General features: G+C 61.4%; 1 protein-coding gene across 1 annotated transcript in view; it reads left to right on the top strand.

Moving 5' to 3' along the window:
- The first annotated feature begins 6,046 nt into the window (after positions 1-6,046).
- Positions 6,047-24,644, top strand: part of SDK2 (sidekick cell adhesion molecule 2) — a 45,588-nt gene continuing 26,990 nt past the window's right edge. Inside the window, exon 1 of the mRNA XM_085077402.1 lies at positions 6,047-6,738. Within this exon, the coding sequence (XP_084933528.1) occupies positions 6,660-6,738 (79 nt within the window). The 5' untranslated portion in view covers positions 6,047-6,659. The remainder of the gene's footprint in view (positions 6,739-24,644) is intronic.

Here is a 24,644-nt window from a genome sequence, read left to right as displayed (position 1 = left end):
TGAAATGTAGCTGTTTTATCCAGCGGGCAGGGAGATGGATCTTTGCCGGCCTCGCTCCCAGCAAGGCGGTGACACAAACCAAGCTGGGAAGGGCTCAGTGTCACCCCTGTCCTCATCTCACCCATGGTATGGCCGGGCTGGCCCTCGTGCAGGGAAACTGAGGCACCGGGGGTTGCTCCCCCAGGTTTTGCCTGCGAGGTTGTGTTGGGAATTTGCTAAAGCCAAGTCGGGTCTTTCCTCCTGTATCCCAGAGGGATGTTTGTTTTGGGAAGGAATGTGCCGGGAGAGCAGCGCCAGGGCTCAGACCTGCCCCTTCACCCCACCCAACGCCTTGTCCTTCACTAATGGTTAATGAGTCACAGCTCTCAGGGGGGACAAGAGACAGCAAATCCCATCCATGGCCCCTTGGAAGCAGAATTCCTCAGTGGGAACAAACCAGAATCCACTTCCTGAGCGTCTCTGAGCTCCCTGGGGTAACACAGGGCGATGCTGTGGGTGTGGTGACCCCAGGAACGCCCGGAGCCCCCGGGAGGGAGCAGAGCCAAGCTGGCTGGAGCAGCAAACCCAGCAGGATGGGTGGGCTGGGCGTGGGGAGGGGGCTGGGCAGGGACCCTCCTGCCGGGTGCCCCCACAGCCCAATCCCCACCCAATTATGGAATAATTCACTTTGAGGTTTGGCTGCTGCTGACGGGATTGATTGAGGAGCTGGTAATTACATCTCCCTAAAAGGGCCCTGGGGCTTTGTGGGAACACAAGTGGGGAAGAGAAAGGCTGGTTTTTATGGAGGGACAGGCCTGGGGAGCCATGTGTCCCCCTGGCCGTGTCCTCACATGTGCCCACTCCCCTGCCAGGCAGGGATCACCTGCCTTGTCCTGAGCTCTGTGTTATCCATTATGCAGGTCTGTAAATATATTATTTACTATTTCCCTGATTTTCGCTCATTATTTATCACCTGCAGGCACGGCTGGAGCCCCCAGCCAGGATCCTGTCCCACTGCTGGGGCCAGGGGTCCCCCCTTCCCTTGGCAGCAGAGCAGGGAGTTGGGAAACCACGGGCTGGGGGCTCCAGGTACCCCCTGAGCCCACCTGGAGGGGTTCAGGTGTGTTAAATTTCCTGTATTAATGCAGAGCAGAGTTGGGACAAGGGTCCTGTCCAGCTGCCCTGGGATGCCAACCCTGTGCCAGGGCAAGGAAATGCTGGAGTTGGCCCTTTCCACGAGGGATGAGCCACAAGTGATGCTTGCTGAGGGCCAGTAAGGTGGGTTCTGATGCTTTTGTGGGGTTCTGCTGGCAGTAACCCCAAATTATGGGATGTGAAAAGTGTCCAGGGTTGCTGTGGGCACCCAGATGTCACAGGGTGGTGACCAGGCAAGGTCAGAGGTGCTGGGACAGTGGCAACACAAGTGACATCTCCTCCTAAAATGATCTGGTGTCCCCCACCAAGTCTTTTTGGGTCTGGATTGTCCAACAAAGCACCCCTTCTCTTTGGGTGTGGAATCAGGGATGGGGTTACTGCAGATGCTCTGGCTGATGGGATTTGGTTTAGGGGGGCTTTTGCACCCCCAGCCTGGCTCTGGCTGCTGTTGGGGGCTCAGCAATGAGCGCCTCAAAAACCTCAGCTCCCAGCAGTGTGTGATTAAGTGAGAGTCTTGGATGCAGCCCCCAGCAAACCTGGCTGGTCCCCAGCCGCTCTTCCCGAGGAACGCTCGGAAGGTGGCCTTTAAATGTTAAGAAATCATGTTAAAATGAGCCAGAGCCTTAGTTTAAATTTTTAATCTCCTGATTTAAAAACTCAGCCTTGAGGTCTGGGCTGCTGGTGGGGGCTGGTGCTGCTGAGGGGGAGTTTCTGTGCTGGTGGTCCTGGGGTGTGGGGTCAGCTCTGAACCTGGGGGTTGCACCTTTGCCCTCCTGCTGCACAGTGGAGCCAGCTTTCCCCGTGGCTCATCCTGAGGATTCTCTTGGCTCTTTCCAGCCTGTAGGAAAAGGAAAACTTGGCTTTGCAGGGCAGTGGAGGAGCAGTTGGTGTGTCTGGGGTTGAGGGAGGTCCTGGTTTCATGGTTCCAGCATTAGAAATGTTCCTTCCCCCCAGTAACTGCAGCCTCAAAGACACTCTGGAGGAGGATTCACCAATGTGAGCCCCCAGTTGGGGAAGGGAGGGTCTGGATCAGCAGGAATTGTGTTTTCCCCACTGTGGGACTTCCAGATCCTCTCACGTGGAGCAGCAAATGGGGAACCCCCACACCCTGTTTGTTCTGTGGGGGAGAGACCCCCCCGTTGGTGTGAGCTGAGCTCCTTGGGAGCATGCAGCACCGCGGGGAGGAGGATAAAAGCTTTGGATGGAGCAAAGGCTCCTGCTCTGCCCGCCTCCCTGGCTGCTGGGATTAGTGCCTCTCCACCTGCTCTCCCGTGCAGGCAGCGGGGAAGGTGAGGAGCTGTCTCGGGGTGCTCAATTAGAGGGGCTTTAGAGCAGGAGAAGGAGCTTTAATGCCATCACTGTGGGGGTTTGGGAGTCCCTGGTGGGGCTGCATCTGCCAAACCCTTGTGTTTGGAGGGGAACCAGGGGTGGTTTGGCTCAGTGGGTGTCCCATGGTCCCCACATCCACGCTGGAGAGGTGGGACCCCTAACCCCCTGCTCCAGTGGTTCATGGATTCTTTGGGCCCATCTGATGGGTGCAGAGGTGGAGCAGAGTGGTGGCAGCCACCAGCAGGTCTCTCTACAAAGTCTCTGATCCTTTGTGGCTTCTTCCCAAAGCTCTGCAAGGAGAGAGATGCACCCTGCTCAGAAATGGGAGTCCTGTCCCCAAGTGCTGGGGAGGTGACACTGCTGTGCTCTCTGCCAGCTCAGAGCCCCCAGCATGGGCTCGCTGAGGCCTTGAAGGAAGATCTTAATTGGGCTGAGATGCCCCGAACAGCTGATGCTGGGAGAGAGCCCCAGGGCTGGGAAGAGGAGCAGCCCTGGCAGGAAGGAGAGGGCGTGCTCCTGGTGCTGCTCCTATCCTCGGTGTTTTTTTAACTCATAAAAGATTTAAGATGTTTCTGTTCTGAGCCAGTTTGGAGGCTCCTTGCCCATCACCCGAGGGCACCGTGGAGTCCTGTTTGATGCCCTTCAAGGAGAGGCAGCTCCAGCCCTGCCAAAAACGGGGCATTTGGCTGCGTGTGGCCTTCCAGGGCTGGGGAGAGCCCTCGGGGCCCAGGGAATGAGGTGGCTGTGACTCATCCCAAGCTGCAGCTCTGGGGAGAAGGGACCTAAGCTCAGGTTTGAAGAGAGGAGTTAAATGACTGCAGAGGCTGCTCTGGCCTGCAGCGCTACCCCGGATTGACTCTTCCAGCAGAGCTGGTGTTTCTGGAGAAAAAAGCCCCTTTCAATCTTAATTACAAAAAAAAAAAAAAAAAAAAAAAAGGTGTTAGGGAGCCTTGCTGCAGCCGGAGTTATCCCCCCTGTTAGAAAAGTGCACATTATTGCTGGTCTGGATGGTTTTGGCTTCTCCTCCTGCCTGTGGGAGCTTGTTACCCTGCTGTCCGTGAGGCTGCCGAGCCTCCCGGATCCAATTTCTCTTCCCTGCGCCGGTGCTGACAGCCTGTGGTTACATCCATCTCCTCTCGCCTTTGATAGCGGAGAAGGACTGAGCTCCTGGAGTCTCTCACTCGCAGGCAGCGCTTCCGACCTGTCCTTGCACTCCCCAGCCCCTTGCCGGAGCAGGGAGCACGGATGCTGCTGGGAGTCAGTGCCTCCTGTGAGGAAGAGGAGGGATGCTGAGGGCGGCTGAAGCTCTCGGCTGTTGTCCTGCAGCCTTTGGATAATGCTGATGGTCCCCAAAGCTCCTGACAACCCGGCAAAGACTTTTACATTTCAAACAAAGCCTTGATCTTTTTTTGGAACTTGCCTTGGTTTCAGACAAGAGTTTTTAATTCAAGCCCAGCGCCGTATTTTGGGTTTGACTTTGATGCGCCCTCTTCAAGCAGGAGGCAAAATAACAGCGTTCACATCCGCAAATAGCCCCGGGGCGGGTTCCTGCTGCCCGCGGCCAGCGGCTCCGCGGGGCTGACCCCTCCTTGGCCGGAGCTCCGGCCGCAGCTCGGGGATGGTGGCGGCTGGAAACCCCTGTGATGGGGTCAGCGATGGAGAGAGGAGCTCAAAACCCCCTTTTAGAGGAGTCTTGGAGCTGCAGGAGTCGTGTGATGTGGCTCACGCTGGTCTGTAGGGATGTGCTGTCGCGATTGCCGGTGTAATTACAAGTGGTGCTGCCCCAGATTGTAGCCCAAGTTGGGATTCTCAGTAATGCTGCTGGTGGAGGAGGCCAAAACTCATGGGAGATGGAGAAATGCCCTGGGTGGAGCAGGGATGACCCAGCAGCATGAGGAGGACACAGCCTCCCACTCGGGCATCACCTGGAATGTCCGCAGGGTCACGGAATGGGTGACAATGTGGGGCCACCGCAGCCCGCTGCCCTCTCTGAGCCCTGGGATGTGCCAGCGTTGTGCAGAACAGCTCTGGGCTCTTCCACACGCTCCCGGAGACAGGTGTGGTGTTACCTGCTGGAACTTGCTCCTGCTTGGAGGGATTTGGGCAGAGGAGAGCTGGCACGGAGCAGACGGGACTGGGAGGGGGGATGTGCTCTGGTGGGAACATTGATGTGAGATCCAGACTCAATCAGTCTGGGTGACCGTGGGGAACCAGGTACCTGTGCAAGTGGGTAATAAACTACTCATAGCTCGGCAAGATTAATTGTAATAACCATAAATCAGTGCCGGCACCAGGGTCAGACCTGGATTTATGGCCCTGGAGACAGGAATTCCTGTTCTTCATGGAACAAAGCCCTGATCCTGCAGGGGTTTAGGAGCGTGCTGAGTGTTTTTGTGGCTGCAGGGTGTGTGTTGGTGCCTGGGGAATGGGTCTGAACCCCCGAAGAGGGCTGAGCTCACCCCTGGCAGGGCAGCCTCTCCCTCTGCTTGTTCCAGTCGGCAGCGGGAACCACCTCCCCGAGGGGTGAGCCAGGATCGCTGCCTCCCACAGCACATTGATCCCATCATCTCGGTTGAGAATGCCAGCCACGGAGCTGATTAATGCCGGGGTGGGCAAGTGCTGGGTTATTGTTCAGTCTCTCTTCAAGAGGTCGATGGGAAATTTGGCAGTAGCTCTCCAAATACGCAACGTGCACTGAGGCATTGTCCCCCTAAGGACAGGATTTACACGTGAGTGTTTCAGTGTAGTGCAAACACACACGGGTGCCCGGGCACTGCCACACGCAGTTGTATCAATGCCTGTGGGAGAGTTCCCTCCGTCCCTGCCCTGGTGTGACCCGGCAGCGCCGGGGCTGGCTCCAGGCTAATCTGCTCATGCTTTCGTTTCAGCCTGATCCTTGCAGGTCCCTTGGCTCAGAGGTGCCGTGTATGCTCAGGAGGCTGATCCAGCATTCCGGATGGATATTTCCTCCTGTGCAGATGGTGCAGGTCCTTGGGTGTTAATGCTCGGTAGCAGCCGTGACTGAGCTGCTTTCCCCCACCTAATGCAAGGTACTGTGCTAGCAGAAAGCACAGACATCTTTGAAGGATGTGTGATCCTGTTGGGAGCTCTGGGCTTGAGGAACTGCGGGATCAGGCCTGATGAGGTTGTGTGGTTTCAGGGAGGTGCAGCTGGGTCATCTCTGGGGTTATAGGTTTTGTTGGGGTTTTGTTTTTGAGAATCTAAAAATGCTTGCTTTGGTAATCCTGTGCCAACGAGTTCTGCTTTAGAGCTACCCGGGGGATGTGCAGTGTCCCCGTCGCAGGGGTCGGGTGCTGATGCTCTGAGTGCTGTCGGAGGGACTGGGGCAGCGAGGGGCGGGTTAGGGTGGGAGCTGCAGACAGGAGCCGCTGCTACCCCAGCGGGGGCACCGGGGGCGGGGGAGACGCGCCCGCTCCGCACGAACCGGGGGCGGCCGGCGGGGACGCGCCCGCTCCCTCCGCGGCCGCTGGGTAGCGCTCGGGGCCGCGCCGTCTCCCCGCCTCCCCGGCTCGGGCTGCCCCCGGCTCCGCCGAGCCCCGCCGCCGCCGCTCACTCCGCCGCCGCACCGCGCAGGAGGAGCAGCAGCGGCCGGAGCGCCGAGAGGGGTCGGCGCGGCGCCGCCAGCCCGCCCGCCTCGCATCGCCGGCGGCTCCGAGCGGGACCCCGCGCCGCCGCCCGCCGCCGCCGCACTTTCCCCCGTTCCCCGCCGGGGACGAACCCTCCCCCTGTCTCCCGGAGCCGCCGAGGAGGGGATGTCCCTAGGCAAGAGCTGAGCTCTGGGAAGGGGCCGCCCCCCGCCCCCAAACTTTTCGCTCGGCCCCGGAGCGGCGGGGACCCGGCCCCCATGGAGCCCGGGCGGGCAGGAGGGGCCGGGGGCGCGGCGCCCTGCGCTTCCCGTCCCCTTCCCTGACGCGGGGCGCAGCGCTCGGGGAGGGGCTCGGCTGCCGGCTCCGCTCCGGATTTGGTGGTCCCGGCTCCGCACGTCCCCGGGGAAGCTGCCGATGGTGGGGAGCTGCCTGCGGACCGCCCCCAACCCCACGAGGAGCTCTTCACCCCGGCGCCTTCGCCTCCCCCTGAGCAGCGCTGCTGCGGGGGTCCCTGCGCCGAAGCCGCCCGGATTATAAAGTCGGGGAAGTTCTCCCCCCCCAACCCCCCCAGCTTGTCTCGGCGGAACCATGGCTCGGCTCCGGAGCTGGGGGCTGCTCTGCTTCGCCGTGCTCGCCCTGCCCGGCCCCCCGGGAACCGGCGCACAAGGTAAGGGGATGCGGGGGGCGGCGGGAGATGCACCGCGGAGAGGTGGGGGTCCCCGCGCTGCACCCCTCAACAGAGCCTTCTGCTACCCCCGGGCTGGGAGATCAGTGTGCCAGCCGGGGGCTGGGAGCGGGGCGGCTCCGGAGCTCCTGCCGGGGGAAGAGCAGCATCCGTGGTGTTCGCAAAGCCTCCCGAGGACTTGGGGCCCGCCGGTGCTGGAGGGTTCAGGGGGACAAGCAGCATGTGTCTGCTCTGCCTTCCCCTTCCCCATAACTGCCCTCAGGCTGGGCATGGGGGGAACGTGTTGCTCTGAGCATGAGGTAGAGTCTGGGCTGGACCGCGTTCGGGAGGTTGAGCAACCCTGGGGGGCAACAGTGCCCATTTCACCCTCTTCCCGGGGACCCCCGCTGTACCACAAAAGCCGGGGTGCAAGTTTGGGGGGTTCCCAGGGAGCAGCTCATACCCTGATGTTGGTCCCGTCGACCTCCAGCCAGCGGTACAAACTGGCGGGGGGCTGGGGGGCTCCCACTGCACCCCAACAACCCTTGGGGGCTGCAGCGCTGCTGGGCAGGGTGAGCCCCTCTCTGCTCCTCGCCCTTGGGGCTCAGGCACAGCACAGTCTGGTTTTAGCTGCTCCGCTACCCCACAGAGATATAAAAATAGTTTGTGGCCTTTTGGGGTGCAGCTGGGGTTCAGAGGGGCGGGGGGAGATCCTGGGGTCCCCTTTCTGGCCGTGAGTGTCCCTGCGGGCCCAGAGAGGAGGCTCTCAGCTGGCAGGGCTGCAGCGTGGCTGCCTCTGTCCCTGCGCTTGGACTGAGCAGATCCAGACTGGAAATGGGGGGGCACAGCTGAGCGCAGCGCCGGGGGTCCTCACCCACGACATTTCTTGCCCTTGTTTGTGGCAGCAAGTGGAGCCAGAAGTCCCTGTGCGCTCCCGTGCTCCCGCTCCCCCTGAGCCTCCCCCAGCACTGCTATAATTTCTCAGTAATTAAGTTCAGAACATAACATCTAAAGCGGCAGTATATTATCCGGGCAGGCCCTGTGTGGGGAGCTCTGAAGGTCTCTTTGATTGATTCACTCCCTTGCCGAGTTTCTCTTCTCCTGGCTGGCGTCTCTGGCTGGCGGGTCCCCTGTGATCTGTTTGTTCCCTGCCTGTGGGACAGGCTCCTGGGGTGACCCAATCTCCTTCCATGTCTCTGTGGGGCTCCGGGCTCTTGCTGTGGGGTGGAAGATGTGGGGCTGCCTGTGCCCCAGCCCTCTGGAGGGGTGGGGAAGGGGCTTTGCTCCGCTCTCCTGGCGCAGGAGCCGAGCTTTGCGGCTCTGGCTCTCTGCGGCGCGTGTCACGTCCTCGCGGGCGCTGTGACATTGCTCGGTGCCCGGCCCCGGCGTGGCAGCGGCCACGAGCGAGCTGGATGTGCTGGAGGGATCATTCCCAAAGCCTGGCACGTGCCCGCCTCTCCTGCCGCGGGTGGCACTGGTGACGCGCCAGCAGGGTCACCTCCCGGCTGCGGTGCCCGCGGGGTGCTGGCGCTCTCCGCTGCATCTCGCTGGGATGGACAGGGAGCTGGGTGATGGAGCTGGGAACAGCCCGGCACGGAGCCCCGGGCTCCAGCTCATCCCCACTGCGGTGGGGCAGGCAGGGCATCCCCACAGGGCTGGCAGTGAGGGGCAGCGGCGCTTTGTGCCTGGGCTATCGATTGTGGCAGCCGAAGAAAATGGGATCAATCGGGAAGGGAAGGAGGAGGAGACAGCGCGAAACCTCCCGGCCGGGGCGCAGGGTCTGCCCAGGCACGGGGTGAGGCACTTTGATACCTGTGGTTGGTTAAAAAAGGCCCCTCGCTGCCTGCGAGAGAGGGGATGGAAGTTTAATTACAGCCCGTCTGTGCTGTGTAATTATTAATTACCCGTGGCAAAAAATAACTTATTGATTAGGGGCCTCGCGCTAATTACCCGGAGCCCAATGCGGAGCTGGGGGAAGGCTCAGCCGGCAGCGCTGCCCGGGTGGGAGCTGTCGCAGTGCGACCTGTGCCGGGCCTGGGGGGCTGTGCCAGGGCTGGGGGGCACGGGCTGCCCACCCCGCCAGAAAAGGCCCCTTTGGCTGATGAACAAGGCAATAAAGGGCTCCCCAAGGTCTGGGGGGAGCCTGGGGGTCCCCAGCCTCTTCCTACCCACTGTTTGTAGATTTTGTGACAACCAGAGATGCCGTTTCCCCATATCCAGTGCTGGGGGCACAGCCCGGGACCCCCTGCACTGGCACAGCACCTCTAATGGGATTGAGGAGGCCGTGGCCAGTCCCAGGAGGGATTTGGGAGGCTTAAGGTTCCAGACGGGATTTGGGGCAGGGGCCTGCCATGGGCAGCTTCCACCAAAGAGGCTTATTAGAGATGGCAGCGGGGGAATTCCAGCATTTTCTGTCCCTGTGCGTGGGGCCTGGGCACGTCTGCACACACGGTGCCCTGTGGGACTGGCTGGGAGGGGGACAAGGACGAGTCCCTGCCCTTCCTGGGGATGTGATGCTGGTGCCAGGCTTTGGTGAGGGGAGCTGGCAGCTCCTCTGTGCTGGTGGCATCAGGGCAGGAGGGGCTGGCTGAGCACGGGGGATGGCCCAGCTCCCCTGTCCCTGCCAGTGCTGCCACATTTGCTGTTGGCCTCGTGCAAGGCTCCGGCTCGGGAAGGAGAGTGGCTTTTAGGGGAGAGGAAGGGAAGATTAAAATTTGATGCAGCTTGGGAAGCCATTAGTGCCTGGGCACCGCAATGATGAAATTTTGATGACCTGATAACAGTAAGGGAGGGGGATACGGCCGGTCCCAGGCAGGCTGTGTCACTGTGCCCTGTCACCGTGCTGGTCCCCAAAGGTTTGGGGTGCCAGCTGAGGAGGAGAACAGGTAGGATGAGAGCTGCCAGCGGGATGGAGGTGTTGGGGATCTCATTCCCACCTCCAGCTGCAGCACTGGTGGGCAGGGAGAGCTGGTGGTGACTGAGCAGCTCCTGCCCCGGTGCCATCCGGGGACCAGAGTGAGTGACAACGTCGAGTGCTGCTCGTCCCTTAGTGACGGGGACTGGGCTGCGGTGGCATTTCCGCCCAGCGGGAGCACACGCAGGAGCTGGAGGAGAGCGGGAAGGAGGGAGCAGGCGGATGCTTGGCTGCTTGAGAACCTGGGAAAACGCTGATAATTAAACCGGGCGGAGGGAGGCTGGCGGGTGCTGTGATGAGGGGTGACCCTGCCTCCGCCACTCCACGAACCGTGTCCTTGTCCCCAGCCCGTGCCTGTGGCAGGTTCCTGCCTGGGGATGAGCTCCAGCCACACTCACATTACTGTAGGCCCTACACAAACTGGTTTGGGGGTGTGCTGATGTTTGCAGCGGCAGCACAGGCAGTGCCTGGGGTCGGTACGACCCCGTGGGGCAGCGCCGGGTGGGAGCAGAACCCTGTGGGTGCTGGGTGGGTGGGTGAGAGGAGGGTGCCCTCCCCTCTGAGCCCTCGTTACTGCCCCGAGCTCGTTAGCGAGTGGCTGGCGTGTGGCTGGGTGAGAAACGGCCGGGGAGAAATATGCTGCTGTCAGTGGTGATGTGATTGTGCTAACGAAGGGTGAGCCGAGCCCCCGCCGTGCCCGCGGTTGTGCCAGGGCTGGTGGCTCTGGTGCTCCACCGGTGCCACATGGCACTGGGCCTTGGGGCTCCAAAGCTCCCGAAGGGATCCAGCAGCCCTGGGGGGATCCAGCAGCTCTGTGGGGCTGGGATGACCCAGAGTGATGGGCGCTGGGGCAGTGGGGTGTCCTGGAGCTTCTCTGCCAGTGCAGTGGAGCGTGGCATGGAGCTGCTGGAAAGGGCATGGGGGCAGGAACAGTCAGATGTGGTGATGATGCCAAGGACCACCCTCATCCCCACGGCTGCTGCTCTTTATTGCGTTCCTGCCATCCAGGGAGGTGGATCCAGCCTTGGGGGGAGTTCCTGCCACTCTGTGCCCTGCCAGCAGGCAGGAATGTGCTGCCAGCAGCTCCCTGACACGCTGGCCACGCTTGGCATCCCTCACACCCCACTTGGCATCCCTCACACCCCAGGCATGCTGGCGATGCCACTGGCATGGGCACTGCCCTCAGCACCCTCTGTGGGTTTGGGGTGCATGTCCCACTCCCAGCTTTGGGGGTACATCCTGCACCCCTCTCCCGGTGCTGCCACACCTTATAGCCCCTCTGCCCAGCCTGACTCGCAGCACCTGCCTGTGCCCAGGGCAGGCAGTGGCCCCCTTGGTGGCCCCCTCCCCACCCTCCCCTCGCCCCCAGCCCCGGGGGTGCAGGAATGCCTGCCTGGAAAGCCATGCCGGGCTCGGGTTGCCTGGGAACTGGGAAACCTGATCCCTGGGAACGGGGGCCGAGGGCAGGGGACATTCCCGGGCTGCAGCTGGTCCCCAGCCCCCTTTGTCTCTCTGCTCTCATGGGGCCCCCAGGAATGGAGACTTGGGGCGTGGGGGCTCTCGGCCTCGAGCAGGGACATCCGTGGGGACACTGTGACTGGATGCTCTGGGGTGTCACCTTCCCGTGTGGATCAGTGTCATCACCGTGGGCTGAGGAATGGGACCAAGGCCAGGTTGGATGGGGCTTGGAGGAACCCGGTCTGCTGGAAGGTGTCCCTGCCCATGGCAGGGGTGGGACAAGACGAGCTCTAAGCCCCTTCCAAGCCAAACCATTCCATGACTCTCGGAAGGCCCAAGGATCAGCTGCTGCTGCATGCCAGCAGCTGGGCATCCCGGCTGGCCACGGGGATGGCACGGTGGCGATTCCAGGAATGCTGGTGTCCCCTGTGCTGAAGCCACACTCCCTCCCTGCCAGCCGTCATTGCCCCCACTGTCCACCCTGACACATGGCAGCTCCTGAGCATGCTGGGAGCTTCCCTGCAGCCTGGGCAGCTGGGGGGAAACTGAGGCACAAGGCAGGGGTGGTGGTGGGGACAGTGGGAAGGGGACTATGGAGCTGGCCGGTGTCCTGCTGCCTGGTGGCACTGGGTACAGCGGGAAGGGGACCCAGGCACACGTGAGCTATTCCTTCAGCTCCCATCCCTCCCTCCCTGTCCCTGCCGAGGCCCCGGGTGTGGGGAAGCCTTGATGAGTTTGACCATTAGCAGAAGAAGCCGCTGAGCTAATTTTAGCCCTGGTAGCTAATTGCTTTCTGCACTGCTGGGTGAGCCCACAACCTGCGAGTCCTCGGCTGTAACCTTGAGCCCTCCCGGCTCCATGCAGGGAGCACAGCAGCACCGGGGTCCTGCCAGGGCAGGGAGTGGGATGGGGATTTGTCTGTGGGATCGCTGGTCCCTGGAGAGGTTTCTCTGAGACATTGGGGTGCACAAAGCTGGGAGGGGTTGGGGTGTCTGGCAGGATCCTGATACCCCTGGCTTGGATCTGCGTCCCTTGGGCTTTGTATGGAATAGGGACACATGATGTGGGAGGACTCTGGCTGTCCCCTGAGGCCAGCAGGATGGCCGTGGGTTGTGGACCTGCCAGTGATAGGTATCCTTCATCCCCTTGATGAAGGAAAATGCTTGGACCCCCTTAATCGGGAATTACTGGATGCAGAGGGCATTTTCCCAGGACAAGTGTGAGCCTGGGGGACACACATGCTCGCAGGTCACTGACTGGGTGAGGAACCCAGGCTGAATCTGGGGCACGGGCTGGGCAGTGCTGGGGTTTTATGGGGACATTTCTGTTCCTTCCGGGAGCCCGTGTCCCCCAGCAGGGAGCAATCGAGCGCAGGGCGCTGCGGGTGGCTGTTCCCGTGGGTCTCTGCAGGGTGGGATGCTCGGCGTTTCCCCTCCTCCTCCTTCCCTTCCTCCTTGCCAGGGGTCAGGCTGAGAGCTGGGAAGGAGGTGACGAGGTCCTGCATGGATCTGGCATCCCCAGCTCCTGGCAGTCCATAAAGGGCTGGTTGGGGATGGAGCAGGATGTGGACATACTGCCGGCTCCTGGCCCAGCGTGGGGCCGGCATGGATGGATGGATGGATGGCGGGCTGGCTGGCCGGAGGGGGCTGGGACCGGCGGGCACAATAGCTCTGGTTTCAGCACCCCGCCTCCTGCATGCCTGAAAAACAGCTGATGGCCGTGAAGGGGGATGAAATGGGATTAGCTGCTGCTTCCAAAGGGAGCGCGTCCTGCCGAGCCGGACAATGCTCCCGCTGTGCCCCCGCGTCCCACCACAGCCCTGCCCAGAGGGGCTCGGCGCTGCCTCCGGCCCTGGCTGTCCCCGGGGGACTCGGGACCTGCCGACCCTCCCGTGCTCCAGCACTGGGTGCTGCACAGGCTCCCGGGGGTGCTGTGGGGATTTCTCAGTGCTGCTTCCAGCACCGAGCAGCTCCCAGGGGACCTGTCGGGGTGGCAGGAGCTGGGAGCTGTCCCACCCCAGGTGCCAACCTGGAGCCCCGCAGCGAAAGGAAGGAGCGAACCCCGTGCAATGAGGGTCTTGGCCGGGTGGGCACCTCTGCCCTGCCCCCCCGGTCGGTGCCGGGGCACGAAGGGGACCCGCGGGGTGTCCCGGGGCGGGAGCCACGCGCGGCCCCAGCTGCGGAGCTGCCGGGGCGTGCGGCGCCGTGCTCGGTGGAGTGCACTGATGTTTATTTTGATAATGAGTTCTCGATGCATTCGCAAACTAATAAAATCAACTCATTAGGGTGGGATGTTTCATTCCGAGCCGTGCCGCCGTTGGGAGAGCCCTCCCCGCCGGCTGAGCACCGGGAAGCGCTCGGCACCCGGCCCCGGCGGGGAGGGAGGTGATGGGTGCCTTCATCACCCCCTTGTCTCCGCGTTGCTCATTCGCAGGGCGGGCAGAGGGCGGTGGAAGCAAGACGCGTGCGGGAAGCAGGGCACGGAGCTGCCGGAGCCTTTCCCCCGGGGCGCCGGGGGAGTCTCGCTCGCTTGGCTTCTCCCCATAAGCTTCACGTCAGGCTGGAATCGCTGGCGCGGCGTTGGCTGGAAAAGCCCCTCTGGCTGGGAGAGCCACAAGTGTGTGAATAAATGCGATGACCAGAGTTTGCTGAGCTGCCCTGGAAATTCAGGGCTGGCTGGGGGGGAATGCCAGGCTGCCAGTTCTTCCCCCACCCGCGAACAGTGCTGTCTGGGGAGGAAAAGCTTTGGAAAGAAAAGCTTTTCCAAGGAAAACTCATGTTCGCTGTCATGCTACAGCTATTTCTGTTTCAAGTGAGCAATGCAATGACTAATTAATACTTAGGAAAAAGGATGTCTGGGCAACACCCCAGTAAATGGGCGAGTGCCCGGTGCCCGCTGGCTCGGGGCCGTGCCGTGGGGAGGGGGACTCTGGCCACCAGCGCCTTCATCCCGCCTGGCACGGGCAGGGTGGGAGCTGGCAGAGCGTTTTCCATCCCGCGGGGCTGGCGACTCGATTGCGTCAGTGCCCTTGGGAAGGGCTGAGTGGGGTTTTTCTTGTGGTTTCTCTCTTCTGTTTTTCTTTCCCCGCCGTTTTTTCGGTTGGGAAACGCTGCCTTGCTGGGATTCTCGGGGGGAGTCGGGGAGGAGGCTGTTTGTTTGTGTGTCTGTCCGTCTGCTGAGCATCCTGCGGGGCCGGGGGAGGTGGGAATCGGGTGTCCCTAGCGGGAGGGACATCTCAGGTGCTGTGGTGGCTTTGCTTTCCGACACCTTTACGGGCGCTGTGACCCCAGGAATTTCCATAGCGCCGGACTGTGGTGTCCTTCCAGGAATTCCTCGAGGATGCACTCAGCATGTTCCATTGGGCCAAATCCAGCCTTGAGCTGTGCTGTGCTGTGCTGCCCCGTGCTGCCCCGGGCTCGTGTGTCACCCACCCCCACCGAGTGCGGGGACCATCCTGGGGATGAGGTCCGGGCTCTTGGGACCCCCACCTTGCTGGGCAGCTGCGTGTGGAACCTGATCCTGCCAAATCCATGGGAGGCAGCTCCGGTCCTGGCTGCAAAGCCTTTGGGAGCGGGGTTTGGAACGGCTGAAGTGCTGGAAAGGGGATGCACTTTGACCCCTCTCCTGCCCGGGGAGCTTCCGGCTGGTGGCTGGTGGGGAGTCTGGAGGTGATGCCCATCGATCCTTCCCTTCCTCGGTGTTTTGGAGCCTCTCCGGGGAAAATCAGCCGCAGGATCCGGCCCCTCTAATAGCGTTGAGTCACTCTCCGGGTGTCCGTGACTCACAGCAGTGACCCAGATACGGCGGAGCTGCGTAATCGCGGGCTTTGGAGGATTTCTGCCGTCGGAAGGAGTTTGCTGGGGAAGGAGTTTTGTCAAGCCTGGAGCTTGTTAAACATCCCCAGCTGGGGACAGGGCTGTGCCCTGCGTGGGGACAGGCTCAGCAGGACAATGTCTGTGCCACCCGCAGCAGGGCAGCCCTGGGGATGTCCCCTGGGCTGGGGTGGCTCTTGTCCCCCCAGGATCATCCCTTTGCTGCAGGTCCCTTCCAGCTCCTGGCAGCTCCATGCGTTTGGGTTTGGAGCTCCGTGCCCTGGGGCCAGGGTTGGGATCAGACTCCCGGGGTCCGTGGGGGCTGCCCGGTGCCTCGGAGCACAAAGCTCGGCTTGTCAGCCCCCCGGGCTCGGGGCTGGAGCACACAACGGGGCCGTGTGTGTGTGACGGTTTGGGGTTTCCCGGGAGGGAAATGTTGGTTTTTCCAGCGGCAGGGATGGGCAGGCACACAGCCCTGCTCTGTTCCCAGCCACGGGGCTGAATAAATCCCTGTTTCCCGGCCAGGGCTGATGTTTCTCCATTGGCTCCGGGAGCATTTCAAGCCCTACCTTACCCGCGTTGTCACCAGGGTGCACCTGGCTCTGGGTCCCCAGTGCCACAGGGGCTGTCCAGGGCTGTGGTCCATAGGAATCCTGAGGGGATAACGCTGGCACAGCCCTGGCTCTGCAGCAGTGGGCAGAGGAGGGTCTGTCACCAGGTTTGGGACCCTCTGATGGCTGGGGACATGGGCTGGGAGCTGCTAAGGTGTTTGGGGAAGGGATTGCCAGAATCAGACTGCAAAGGGAGGTGGCATCATCTCCAGCACTGCTGCTGGGAGAAGGGGGGTCCTGAGCCTTTCTCCAACACCCCTTGTCCTGCAGGAACCGGGTTCCCCCCTCCCACACCCCCCATCCCTGGCGGGGTTCACCCAGGCATGGTGTAGCTCCCCATGGCCTGCTGAGCCCGCCAAGAGCCCCGGCTGTGGAAGAGGAGCTTGTTATGGAGCCATCCTGCTTTTAATTAACAAATTAAAATCCTAGTTAACAATCCAGCCCCAGGGCTGTTGGAGGCTGGGAGAAGCTGGAGCGTTTGTTATGGAAACAGCAGTTAATTAACAAATAAATAAATAAGTATGGGCCTGGAGACAGATGTGGGAGGAGGAAGGGGAGATGGCAGGGGTGGTTGGGGTGTCCCACCGGCCTGGCCTGGCGGGATGCAGTGAGGGAGGAGGACATCCATCCATCCATCCATCCATCCATCCGTTTGTCCTGGGGGTTGCCGTGGCCCTGCTGGGCATTGCCAACTCCACTCGGAGCCCCTGGCTGAGGGGGAGTCCTGCTGGCAGTGCCAGGGCAGATCTAGCCACGTTCTGTGCCAGGGCCACCTTGGCTGGGTTTGGGGCTCCCGGACTCTGCCTGGGCTTTTCCTGAGCGCCGCCGGCTCCGGGAATCACCCCCCCAAGGCCACTTCCCCCTGCCCGAGGCCGGGAAGTGCTGCAGCAGATCTCCAGCAGAGATGGATGAGGTGTGACACCGGCAAAACTGCTGTGCAGCCCGCAGGTGACACCAATGCTGTGCTGAGGACCGCGGGAGGAGGGGGGCAGTGCTTGGGGGGCATCGCTCGGGGGCTGCTCCTGCATCCCTGCACAGGGACTGCTGTGGTCCCCATCAGTGTCACCTTTGTCCTGGGATATGGCTGCGTGGGGGATTTGGGGAGCGCTAGGTGCTGCCAGGGTGCTGAGTCCACATCCACCCGGCCGTGCCCTGCAGTGGTCAGCTTGGATTAGCCACAGGGATGTCACCGAGAGCCCCAAGCGGTGCCTGCTGCCAGCGGGGATTATCACCACGGGGGGCTGGTGGGTGCTGACGGCCCCCTGCAGGGGTTTGGGGTCACTGTGCTGCTCCCTGAGGCACAGCAGGGTCAGCTGGAGGTCCCATTGTCACTGCCGTGGGTAAGGGTGGCTGTGGGATGTAACCCAGTGCCACGGGCAAGGGTGGCTTTGGCATGTGACCCAGTGCCACGGGCAGGGGTGGCTGTGGGATGTGACCCAGTGCCACGGGCAAGGGTGGCTGTAGGATGTGACCCAGTGCCACAGGCAGGGGTGGCTGTGGGGACCAAGGTGGGGATGTCCCCCAGTGCCTGTGTGAGGACGTGGGTGGCTGAGGGGATCACTGTGAGGACATGACCCCTCTGCCAGCCCACGCCAGGGCCCTGCAGGGTTTTTGCGGGGTGAGGAGGGGGCAGAGCCCACGTCCCTCCCGCAGCTTCACCTTTCCGAAGGCTTAAGGGAAGGAAATCAGTTTAAGCTCCAGCTCGGCAAATCCTGCCGTGTCACACGGGCAGGAGCCGTGCGCCGCTGAGCAGCTCCTCCAGGTCGGCATCTCCCTCAGCCTCCCCCTTAATCCAGTTACCACACCTCTGCAATCGGCTTACGGCATGTAGGGAACCCCAAATCCCCTCCGAGGGAGGTGCAGGGAGTTGGGCAGCAGTGCCAGAGCTCTCGGCTTTGCCAGGTCCAGCCCAGCTCCTCTCTGGGGTGGTAACACCAGCTCCAGCTCCCCTCCTTTGCCAGCCCTCCTGGGGTAATGGACACAAGGCTTTGCATCCTTGCTGGGAGGTGTCCCCACATCCCCAGAGCTACCCAAAAAGCCTTTTTCCCTTGTGAGGGAATTGCTAAAGCAGCTGCACAAGGAAGCAGAGGGTTGGATGGAGATGAGCTGCTCATCTCCAGCCGTGTCCCTCCAGGTGGGCAGGTGACCTGAGCCCAGGGGACAGCATGCCCAAGGCCAGCAGCCCCCTCCTGCTGCCCGTGCCTCTTTGCCATGGCAGAGCAGCAGCTCCCAGGTCTGCAAGCAGCCCGACAGCTCAGCGAGGCAGCAGAGCACAGACGGATTGTTCCGGCAGCAAGGTCGGCACAGGGCGCGTGCTGGTGGCAGATGGCTGGAGGGTGCCAACCCTTGGAGCCTCCCAGCTCTTTTCTTGTCACGGGCAGGATGGGCACAGCACCTGGCACGGCTCTGGGCTGTGCTGCTGGAGGGATGTGGCTGCTGTGAGATGCTCCTGCATCCCTGGGTGCTGCAGCGCTTCCTAAGGGTGGTTTTATTCCTGTGATCCTGGTGTGATTGGAGCTGATGGAGGGAGGCTGTCCAGGCTGCTCTGCTTCAGCTGGAAACCCTCGTAGCTCCTTTTTGGTGATGCTCCACTGCAGCCCCAGTCATCTTCTCTCTGCTCCAGGCTCAGCTGGGCCGTGGTGCTGTGGAAGGGACCCAGCTCAGTCCACCAGGGCACCCCTGAGCCCCCCGTGCCCAGCTCAGTCCACCAGGGAGGCAGGGCAGCCTCTGCCAAGAAGGAAAACCACATCCAGCTCTGTTTTTCCCACATGGCAAAGGAGAGGGCTGGATTTAGCAGCCCCAGAAGCTGCAGGGCACTGTGTCCAGGTTCCCTTCTGTCCCATGTTTGCTGTCTGGGGATCATTTGGGACTGGAGAACTGGCAGCTCAGAGGGAAGGGCTGGGGCATGGGTTGGGAGAAGGAAAACCTGGTGGGACAGGAATGGTGCCCAGGCTGGGGGACTGAAGGGATGATGTCCCCCAATCTTCCACGGGAGCTGGAGCACCGGGAGCTCACAGATCCAGGAATTGACCCCCCAAAATCTGCACCACGGCCCCGCTGCCTCCCCACACCCCCAGCTCTGGCAGGAGAATTTCCCAGCATGGCTCTCACCACCTCAGAGCACCGAACCCCTCCTAAATAATTCAGGCAGGCGAGTGCCGTCCGCCGGGGCTGCGGATAAACGCGGTAAATGGCTGAGAAATGGAGCGTGTCCTCCGGGAGCCACCTCTGTGCCGGGTGGCCATGCCCCTCTCCTCCCTCCTGGCCCAGGTGGTGACTCTGCACCCACACAGGTACAGGCGCCGGGGAGGAGGGGACGGAGCAGAGCTGCCAGGGCCACTGGAGCATTGGGAATTGCATTTCACGGCTGGGCAGGCTGGGATACCAACCCGGCCCCGTGCGCCGGCCGCTTGGAGAGGAGATAAGATTTGATTAAGAAGGCTGCTATTAATTTATGGCAAGTACACTCACGGCAGTGGAGAGGTTGCTTTTAATTAATAGCCAGAAGGAGAGTTTTAGAGCTCTTGGTCTCAGTGGGGGGAGAAGGGAGGGAGGGGAAAGCAGGGGAGGAAGGGAACAAAGTAAGTTGGGAGGATTAATGGTCACATCTGCAATTATAAGTCTTTTTCTTAGTGGAAAGGGCAAGAAAACCCACATCAAAAGACAGGCCATGGGTGGGGGTGTGCGGGGCAGCCGGGCTGATCCCTGGGGATGAGGTGGGTGGGACTGTGCCAGGTGCCTTTGGCACTGCTCCATGTGCCAGTGGGGAGCAGGGCTGCCCCGTGGCACCAGCCCAGCCTGGCGGGGGGAACAAGGGACAGCTGGGTGTCCCTGTGGCTGCTCCAGAGCCAGCTCTGCTGGGATCAGAACTAAGGACTGATGATGGGATGGATTTAATGGAAGAAATTCTTTATTGTGAGGGTGGTGAGGCCCTGGAACAGGTTGCCAAGAGAAGCTGTGGCTGCTCCATCCCTGGCAGTGTCCAAGGCCAGATTGGATGGGGCTTGGAGCAACCTGGGATAACACCCATGGCCAGGGCTGGACTGGATGGGTTTTAAGGTCTTTCCCAACCCAAACCAGTCAGGGATCCCATGACTCTGTGATTTTGGCTGTGGTGGGCAATGGGATGAAGAGGATGGAGCCATCCTGGCCCATTGCCAGCCCAGTGGGATCCCCTCAGAGGCTGCAGGGAATGGCTCAGGTTGCTCTATACCTGCCCAGGTGTTGGCAGGAGGGCGAGCAGGGCTCAGCCAAGGTTCCCAAACCACATTTATCATTCTCGGCCGCACCCTCGGCCAGTGCCTGGTCCCCTCAGTCCCCTCGGTCCCCTCCCGGCAGCACCGTCGCGCTCCGCGGCTCCCCAGGTGCTGGCAGCACTCGGCATTTCAATTCCGTGTTTGCTTTTTATGAAGGGGATGGAGCCGTGTCTCAGGAATACTAATGGCTCCGGCAGCGGCAGAGACAGCCACTAATCCCCCTGCACCTGCCACCCGCCCGCCGGGGACACCGGGAGGGCCCTGCCTGGGGACACCGGGAGCACCGGGGCAGTGCTGGCGTGTCACGGCGGCTCTCGTGCCACACGTGTGCCATGGAATTGACCCAGCTGGTGGCTTTACCAGCATCCATGGCAAAATCGATGCTTCCCAACCACACCTGGCAGGCGACAAGCTGCGAATGGGATTTAGCCAAAGGGTGGCTCCTTGGGCAGGGATTCACTTGTCACCAGGGCCACCATGTCCTCAATGCCCCTTAGCCAGGATGGATCCCCTGGGGCCACCTCTCCTTGCACCCAGCTGAGGCTGTGACCCCGCTGGGGTGCTCAGGGAGGTTGTGGCGCCCCATGGGTGCTGTTTTGGGGGGCCTGGGTGACGTTCCCCCCTCCCCAGCCCCCCAGATGTGGCGCGGCTGCGGCGGCGCCGGGGAACCGCGCCGCGAATATGTTCCACAAATGAATAATAAAAACAAAGGAAAATTACCCTCTTATTGAAACTCGTTTTATGAATAAAACAATTATTCTGGTAATTGAAAAAATGTGTCGTTAAATTAAATGCAGTGGTTCCTATTAAAATTTTAGTGGATTTCTTCTTCTCCTCTGTTTCTTTTCCCCCCTCTTTCCTTGCCTCCCTCCCTCCTGCCTCCGCTGGCGGCTAAAGGCTGGTAATTATAGCGGAGGGTTTCGCTTTCTCTTTATTGTTTTTTAATCTCTTCGTGCTGCGGAGACAGCGAGAGTCTGATGCCGAAGAGATTTAGCTCCATCTCCCCGTGCTGGGGGGGGCTGGGGGGGCCGGAGCGGGAGCTGCTCGGTGGCACTGCCAGGTGGCCATGCCAGCATTCCTGGAGGGTTGTCACCTTCCTTACTGGGCTGGCACCCTCCTTTCCAGGCTGCCATCCTCCTTTCCAGGCTGCCATCCTGCTTTTTGGGTGGTGATGCCCCGGGAAGGATGGGGGAGCCCTGGGAAGCTTTGGGGGAGGAGGGACATGGCTCTGTCCCCTCCTTGTGGTCCAGGCGGGGTGTGGGCAGTGGAGTGGGCACTTCACAGAGCTGTGCTGGCCACATCCTGGTGGGACCAAGGCAGGGCTGTTGGGAAGGAGGAAGAGGATGGAGGTGTTGTCCCTGAGGCAGGTGCTGGGCTGGGTGGTGGTTGGGCTCTGTTGGGTACCTGGGTGAAGGTGGGTGGGTTCAGGACATCCCTGTGGGCACTGGCTCGGTTGGGGTTCCTGGGGCACCCTGCTGATTCATGGTAATTAGCAGGAATGGGCACTGGGCTGATCACCTTCCAGTGGGTGACCTGGGGAGGGGAGTGGCTGGATGTCACCCCTGTCCCTAAGGGGCAGAGGGAGGTGACCTTGCGCTGAACACAGGCAGGGAGGGGTCGGTGTTGTCCCTGGGATCGTGGTGCCAGGCAGGAAGGGACCTGCGTGTCCCACGAGCCGCTGGTGCTTCAGGGGTGGCCGAGGAAGGGAAAATTGTAATTGTGGGTCTCCTGTCCCCATCCTCATGTCGCCTCTGAGGGGGAAGGGGAGAGGAAGGGGCTGCACCCTCCATCCCACCCTCCCCCTGCCAGCAGCTGCCAGGCAGAGCCGTGCCCTTGGCAGGCATTCCGGGATTCCTCGGGGCTTAAAACTCGCCGTCCCTTCCCATCAAGAGGGATTTGAAGCCCGGGAGAGGGGAGCTTAGTTCCCAGCTCGCCCATTAGGCCCGGGAATTAGGATCCATTACGGCTCTTTCGGGAGCCCTGCCCTACATCCGCGCCCGCTCCGGCTCTAAAGCCCCGCCGGCCCTGATGTAACTAAAGTGCAGGGGCCAAGATTGTGATCCCATTAGGCGGGATTAGTGCCGTGCCAGGCCCTGGCATTAGAGGGGGAGAGCTGTCCCTGTCCCTCTTGTTGCCAGCTCTTGGAATCCCATCCGACACTGACGGCAGCTCGGCTCAGCCCCGGCGGCAGAGCTGAGGACAGGATGGGGACAAAGGGGTTTGGTGGCACCTTTCTGTGTGCAGGGGACACTGCTGGCAGGGGATGGCGCGGCAGGGGATGGCACGGGAGCTCCGCACCGTCCCGCGCCGCCGGCAGATGTGCAGATGTTCCCGGAGACGCCCCTCGCCGCCGCCTGTGTTTGGAAAGTGATGAATTTCTGCACCACCTAATTAGCCTCTAATTAGCAAGTGGAGTGTAAACAGTCACAACAGATGGGAGAGAGGCGGAATGAGCAGTAATGACCCTTCGTTTGGGGGGGACGTGGCTGTCACCCACTGGGAACCCCCCTGAGCCCGGGGCCGGGGGAAAGGCAGCTCCCATCCTCTGTGATGAGGTGGTGGGAGCTCCATGACCATGGATTTGGTGGTGCCACGGCTTGTCATGGATGGTGGGAGAGAGGAGCTGTCCCCAGACAGCAGAGCTGGCATGGCTGGTGCTGCTCGAGAGGGAAACTGAGGCAGGAGGGCTGCAGAAGGAGGCAAGGGGGGCAGCCCTGCTCAGCATTGAGTCCCCCACTCTTCTCCCCTCCAGCAGCTGCTGTGGGCATCCCCTGGGAAGCGCTGGGTAGATGAACACCAAGAACACCTGGTCTTGTCCCTGGAGGCCTCTGTGGAGACCTCGGAATTAACGAGCCACTCCCTGGATCCCACCTCTCCTCCAGCTGCCCCTGGCACTGGGTTGGGCTCCTTGGAGGGGCACAGGGCTCCCAGGAGGAGAGGAATTCCACCAGAGGCAGCCCAGAGCTCGGTGCCACCTTCAGGCCTCCCAAGGGACCCCCAGGACCCTCATCCCTGCTGTCCCCCGCCGTGGTTGGGGTGGGTTTGACTCTCGTGGGCGCCGTGACCTTCGCGGGCGGATCACCACGGAACGATCCGTGTGGAATTAGGAGCCGCCTCTCCTCCTCTGCGCCGTTTTTCACCCCTTAATGCAGAACAGATGGCTCGGGCGCTTCAAAGCGTGATGAGCCTTAGCTGCTTAAAATCAAATTAGGATGGAAGCAAACGGCGGGCGGGCCCAGGGGAAGGTGCGCCAGCAGCACCCTGCTTCCCAAACACTTCCCAAACGCTTCCCAAATGCTTCCCGAACACCTCCCAGGCACCTCCAGGACACCTCCCAGATGCCTCTCAGTCACCGGGTGCTGGTTGGGTGCTGGGGCTGCGCTGGGCACAGCAGGTCTCAGTCGTACTGTGCCATCAGCTGGACCCCGTCAGCACAGCCCATGGGATCAGCATTCCCTGGGGATCAGCCCTTGTGCCGTGCTTGGATCCTCCCCGCAGCTGCATCACAGCCAGAGGACCCCAGTCTGGTTCATTTACTGGTTTCATGCAGGAGGTGTTTGGATCCAGAGCTGCCATCTGGCTGTGCCATGTCCCCATCTGGGCACTGCCATAATCTCGAGGTGTCCAGGGCGGCGTGGGCGAAGCCTCGGCCCTGCAGGTCAAGCTCCTGCCATGCTGTGGTGGCGACACATGTGGCCACCCCTAGGCACAGGTGACACAGATCCTGCACTGGGATGTTCCCGTGAGCCCTAGGACACTTGTGTCCCCACTCCTGGGGCATCCTGAGAGCTGCAGGGCTGCCACGAGCTCTCCAGGCCAGGGAACAGTGTGGCCATGGGTCAGTGGTGGTCAGAGCAGTGGTGCCAAACTCCACAACCAGGGCACTGAGCTGCCACTGGGCACCACTCTGCCCCTGTGCCACCCTGGCCATGCTGGGCTGCCATGCCCTGATGCCCCAATGTCCAGATCCACCCTGGACCTGAGGCAGGGACACCAGGATGAGTGAGGCTGCCCCTTCTAGCCAGCGTTGCTGAAGGTCAGAGAGGAAAATTAAATTAACGAGACACAAGCTGCTCCTTCTCCTAATGACTGGCCTGGCATCCAGCAGTGCCGTGCCCTCTCCTTTGCCAGGCAGGACGGTGTAAGTGCATTGGGCATTTCCATCTGGGTGTGCAGGAGCTGGGACTGAGGAGAGGAACCCCTGTGGGGTCTTTGGGTGTCTCTGGGTGCCTCTGAGCTCCCACAAGCTCCTGTCACACCCCCACGGTGGTGGGCACTGCCTCGGTGCAGCTCACAGCTCGGGGATCCACGGCAGGAATTCAGCTCAAGCAGACAAGAAAGCAAAGCCCTACCCCAAAGAAAAAACCCAGAGCTGTGATTGAACGTGCACTTGAAAGCTGCTGGGGAATATGAATGTGCCTTTGAAGTAAAAGGGCTTCCATTTGTTAAGCAGAAAATGGAGCTGTGTGGTTCGATTTATAGTTTTACTTAGCAAATAAAACAGGAGAGGAGTAAGTGGTTCTGCCTCGCTCCGCTCGCAGCCCCTCCGCCCCTTCACCCCCCGAGTTAAAAGCTCCGAGATGCTACAAAGGGAGCCGGGAATAAAGCAAAGAGGCAGCTTAGATAAACCTGCAGCGGGCTGAGCCCTTGTGGATGGGCTGCTGGAAGGGCTCAGGGAGGGGCAAGGGGCAGGGAAGGGGGCTGGGTGGCCTGGCTGGGGCAGGGGATGGCGAGGTGGTGATGCCAACAGAGTGGTGATTCCAACAGAATCATGGAATGGTTCGGGTTTGAAGGGACCTTAAAGACCGTTTTGCTCCATCCCCTGACAAAAGCAGGGACAGCAGTGCTGAGTGCTCCA

The sequence above is a fragment of the Lichenostomus cassidix genome, chromosome 18, assembly GCF_008360975.1.
Source record: "Lichenostomus cassidix isolate B80296 chromosome 18, HeHo_3.0, whole genome shotgun sequence".
NCBI lineage: Eukaryota > Metazoa > Chordata > Aves > Passeriformes > Meliphagidae > Lichenostomus > Lichenostomus cassidix.
This window is presented reverse-complemented; position numbering and strand designations above follow the sequence as displayed.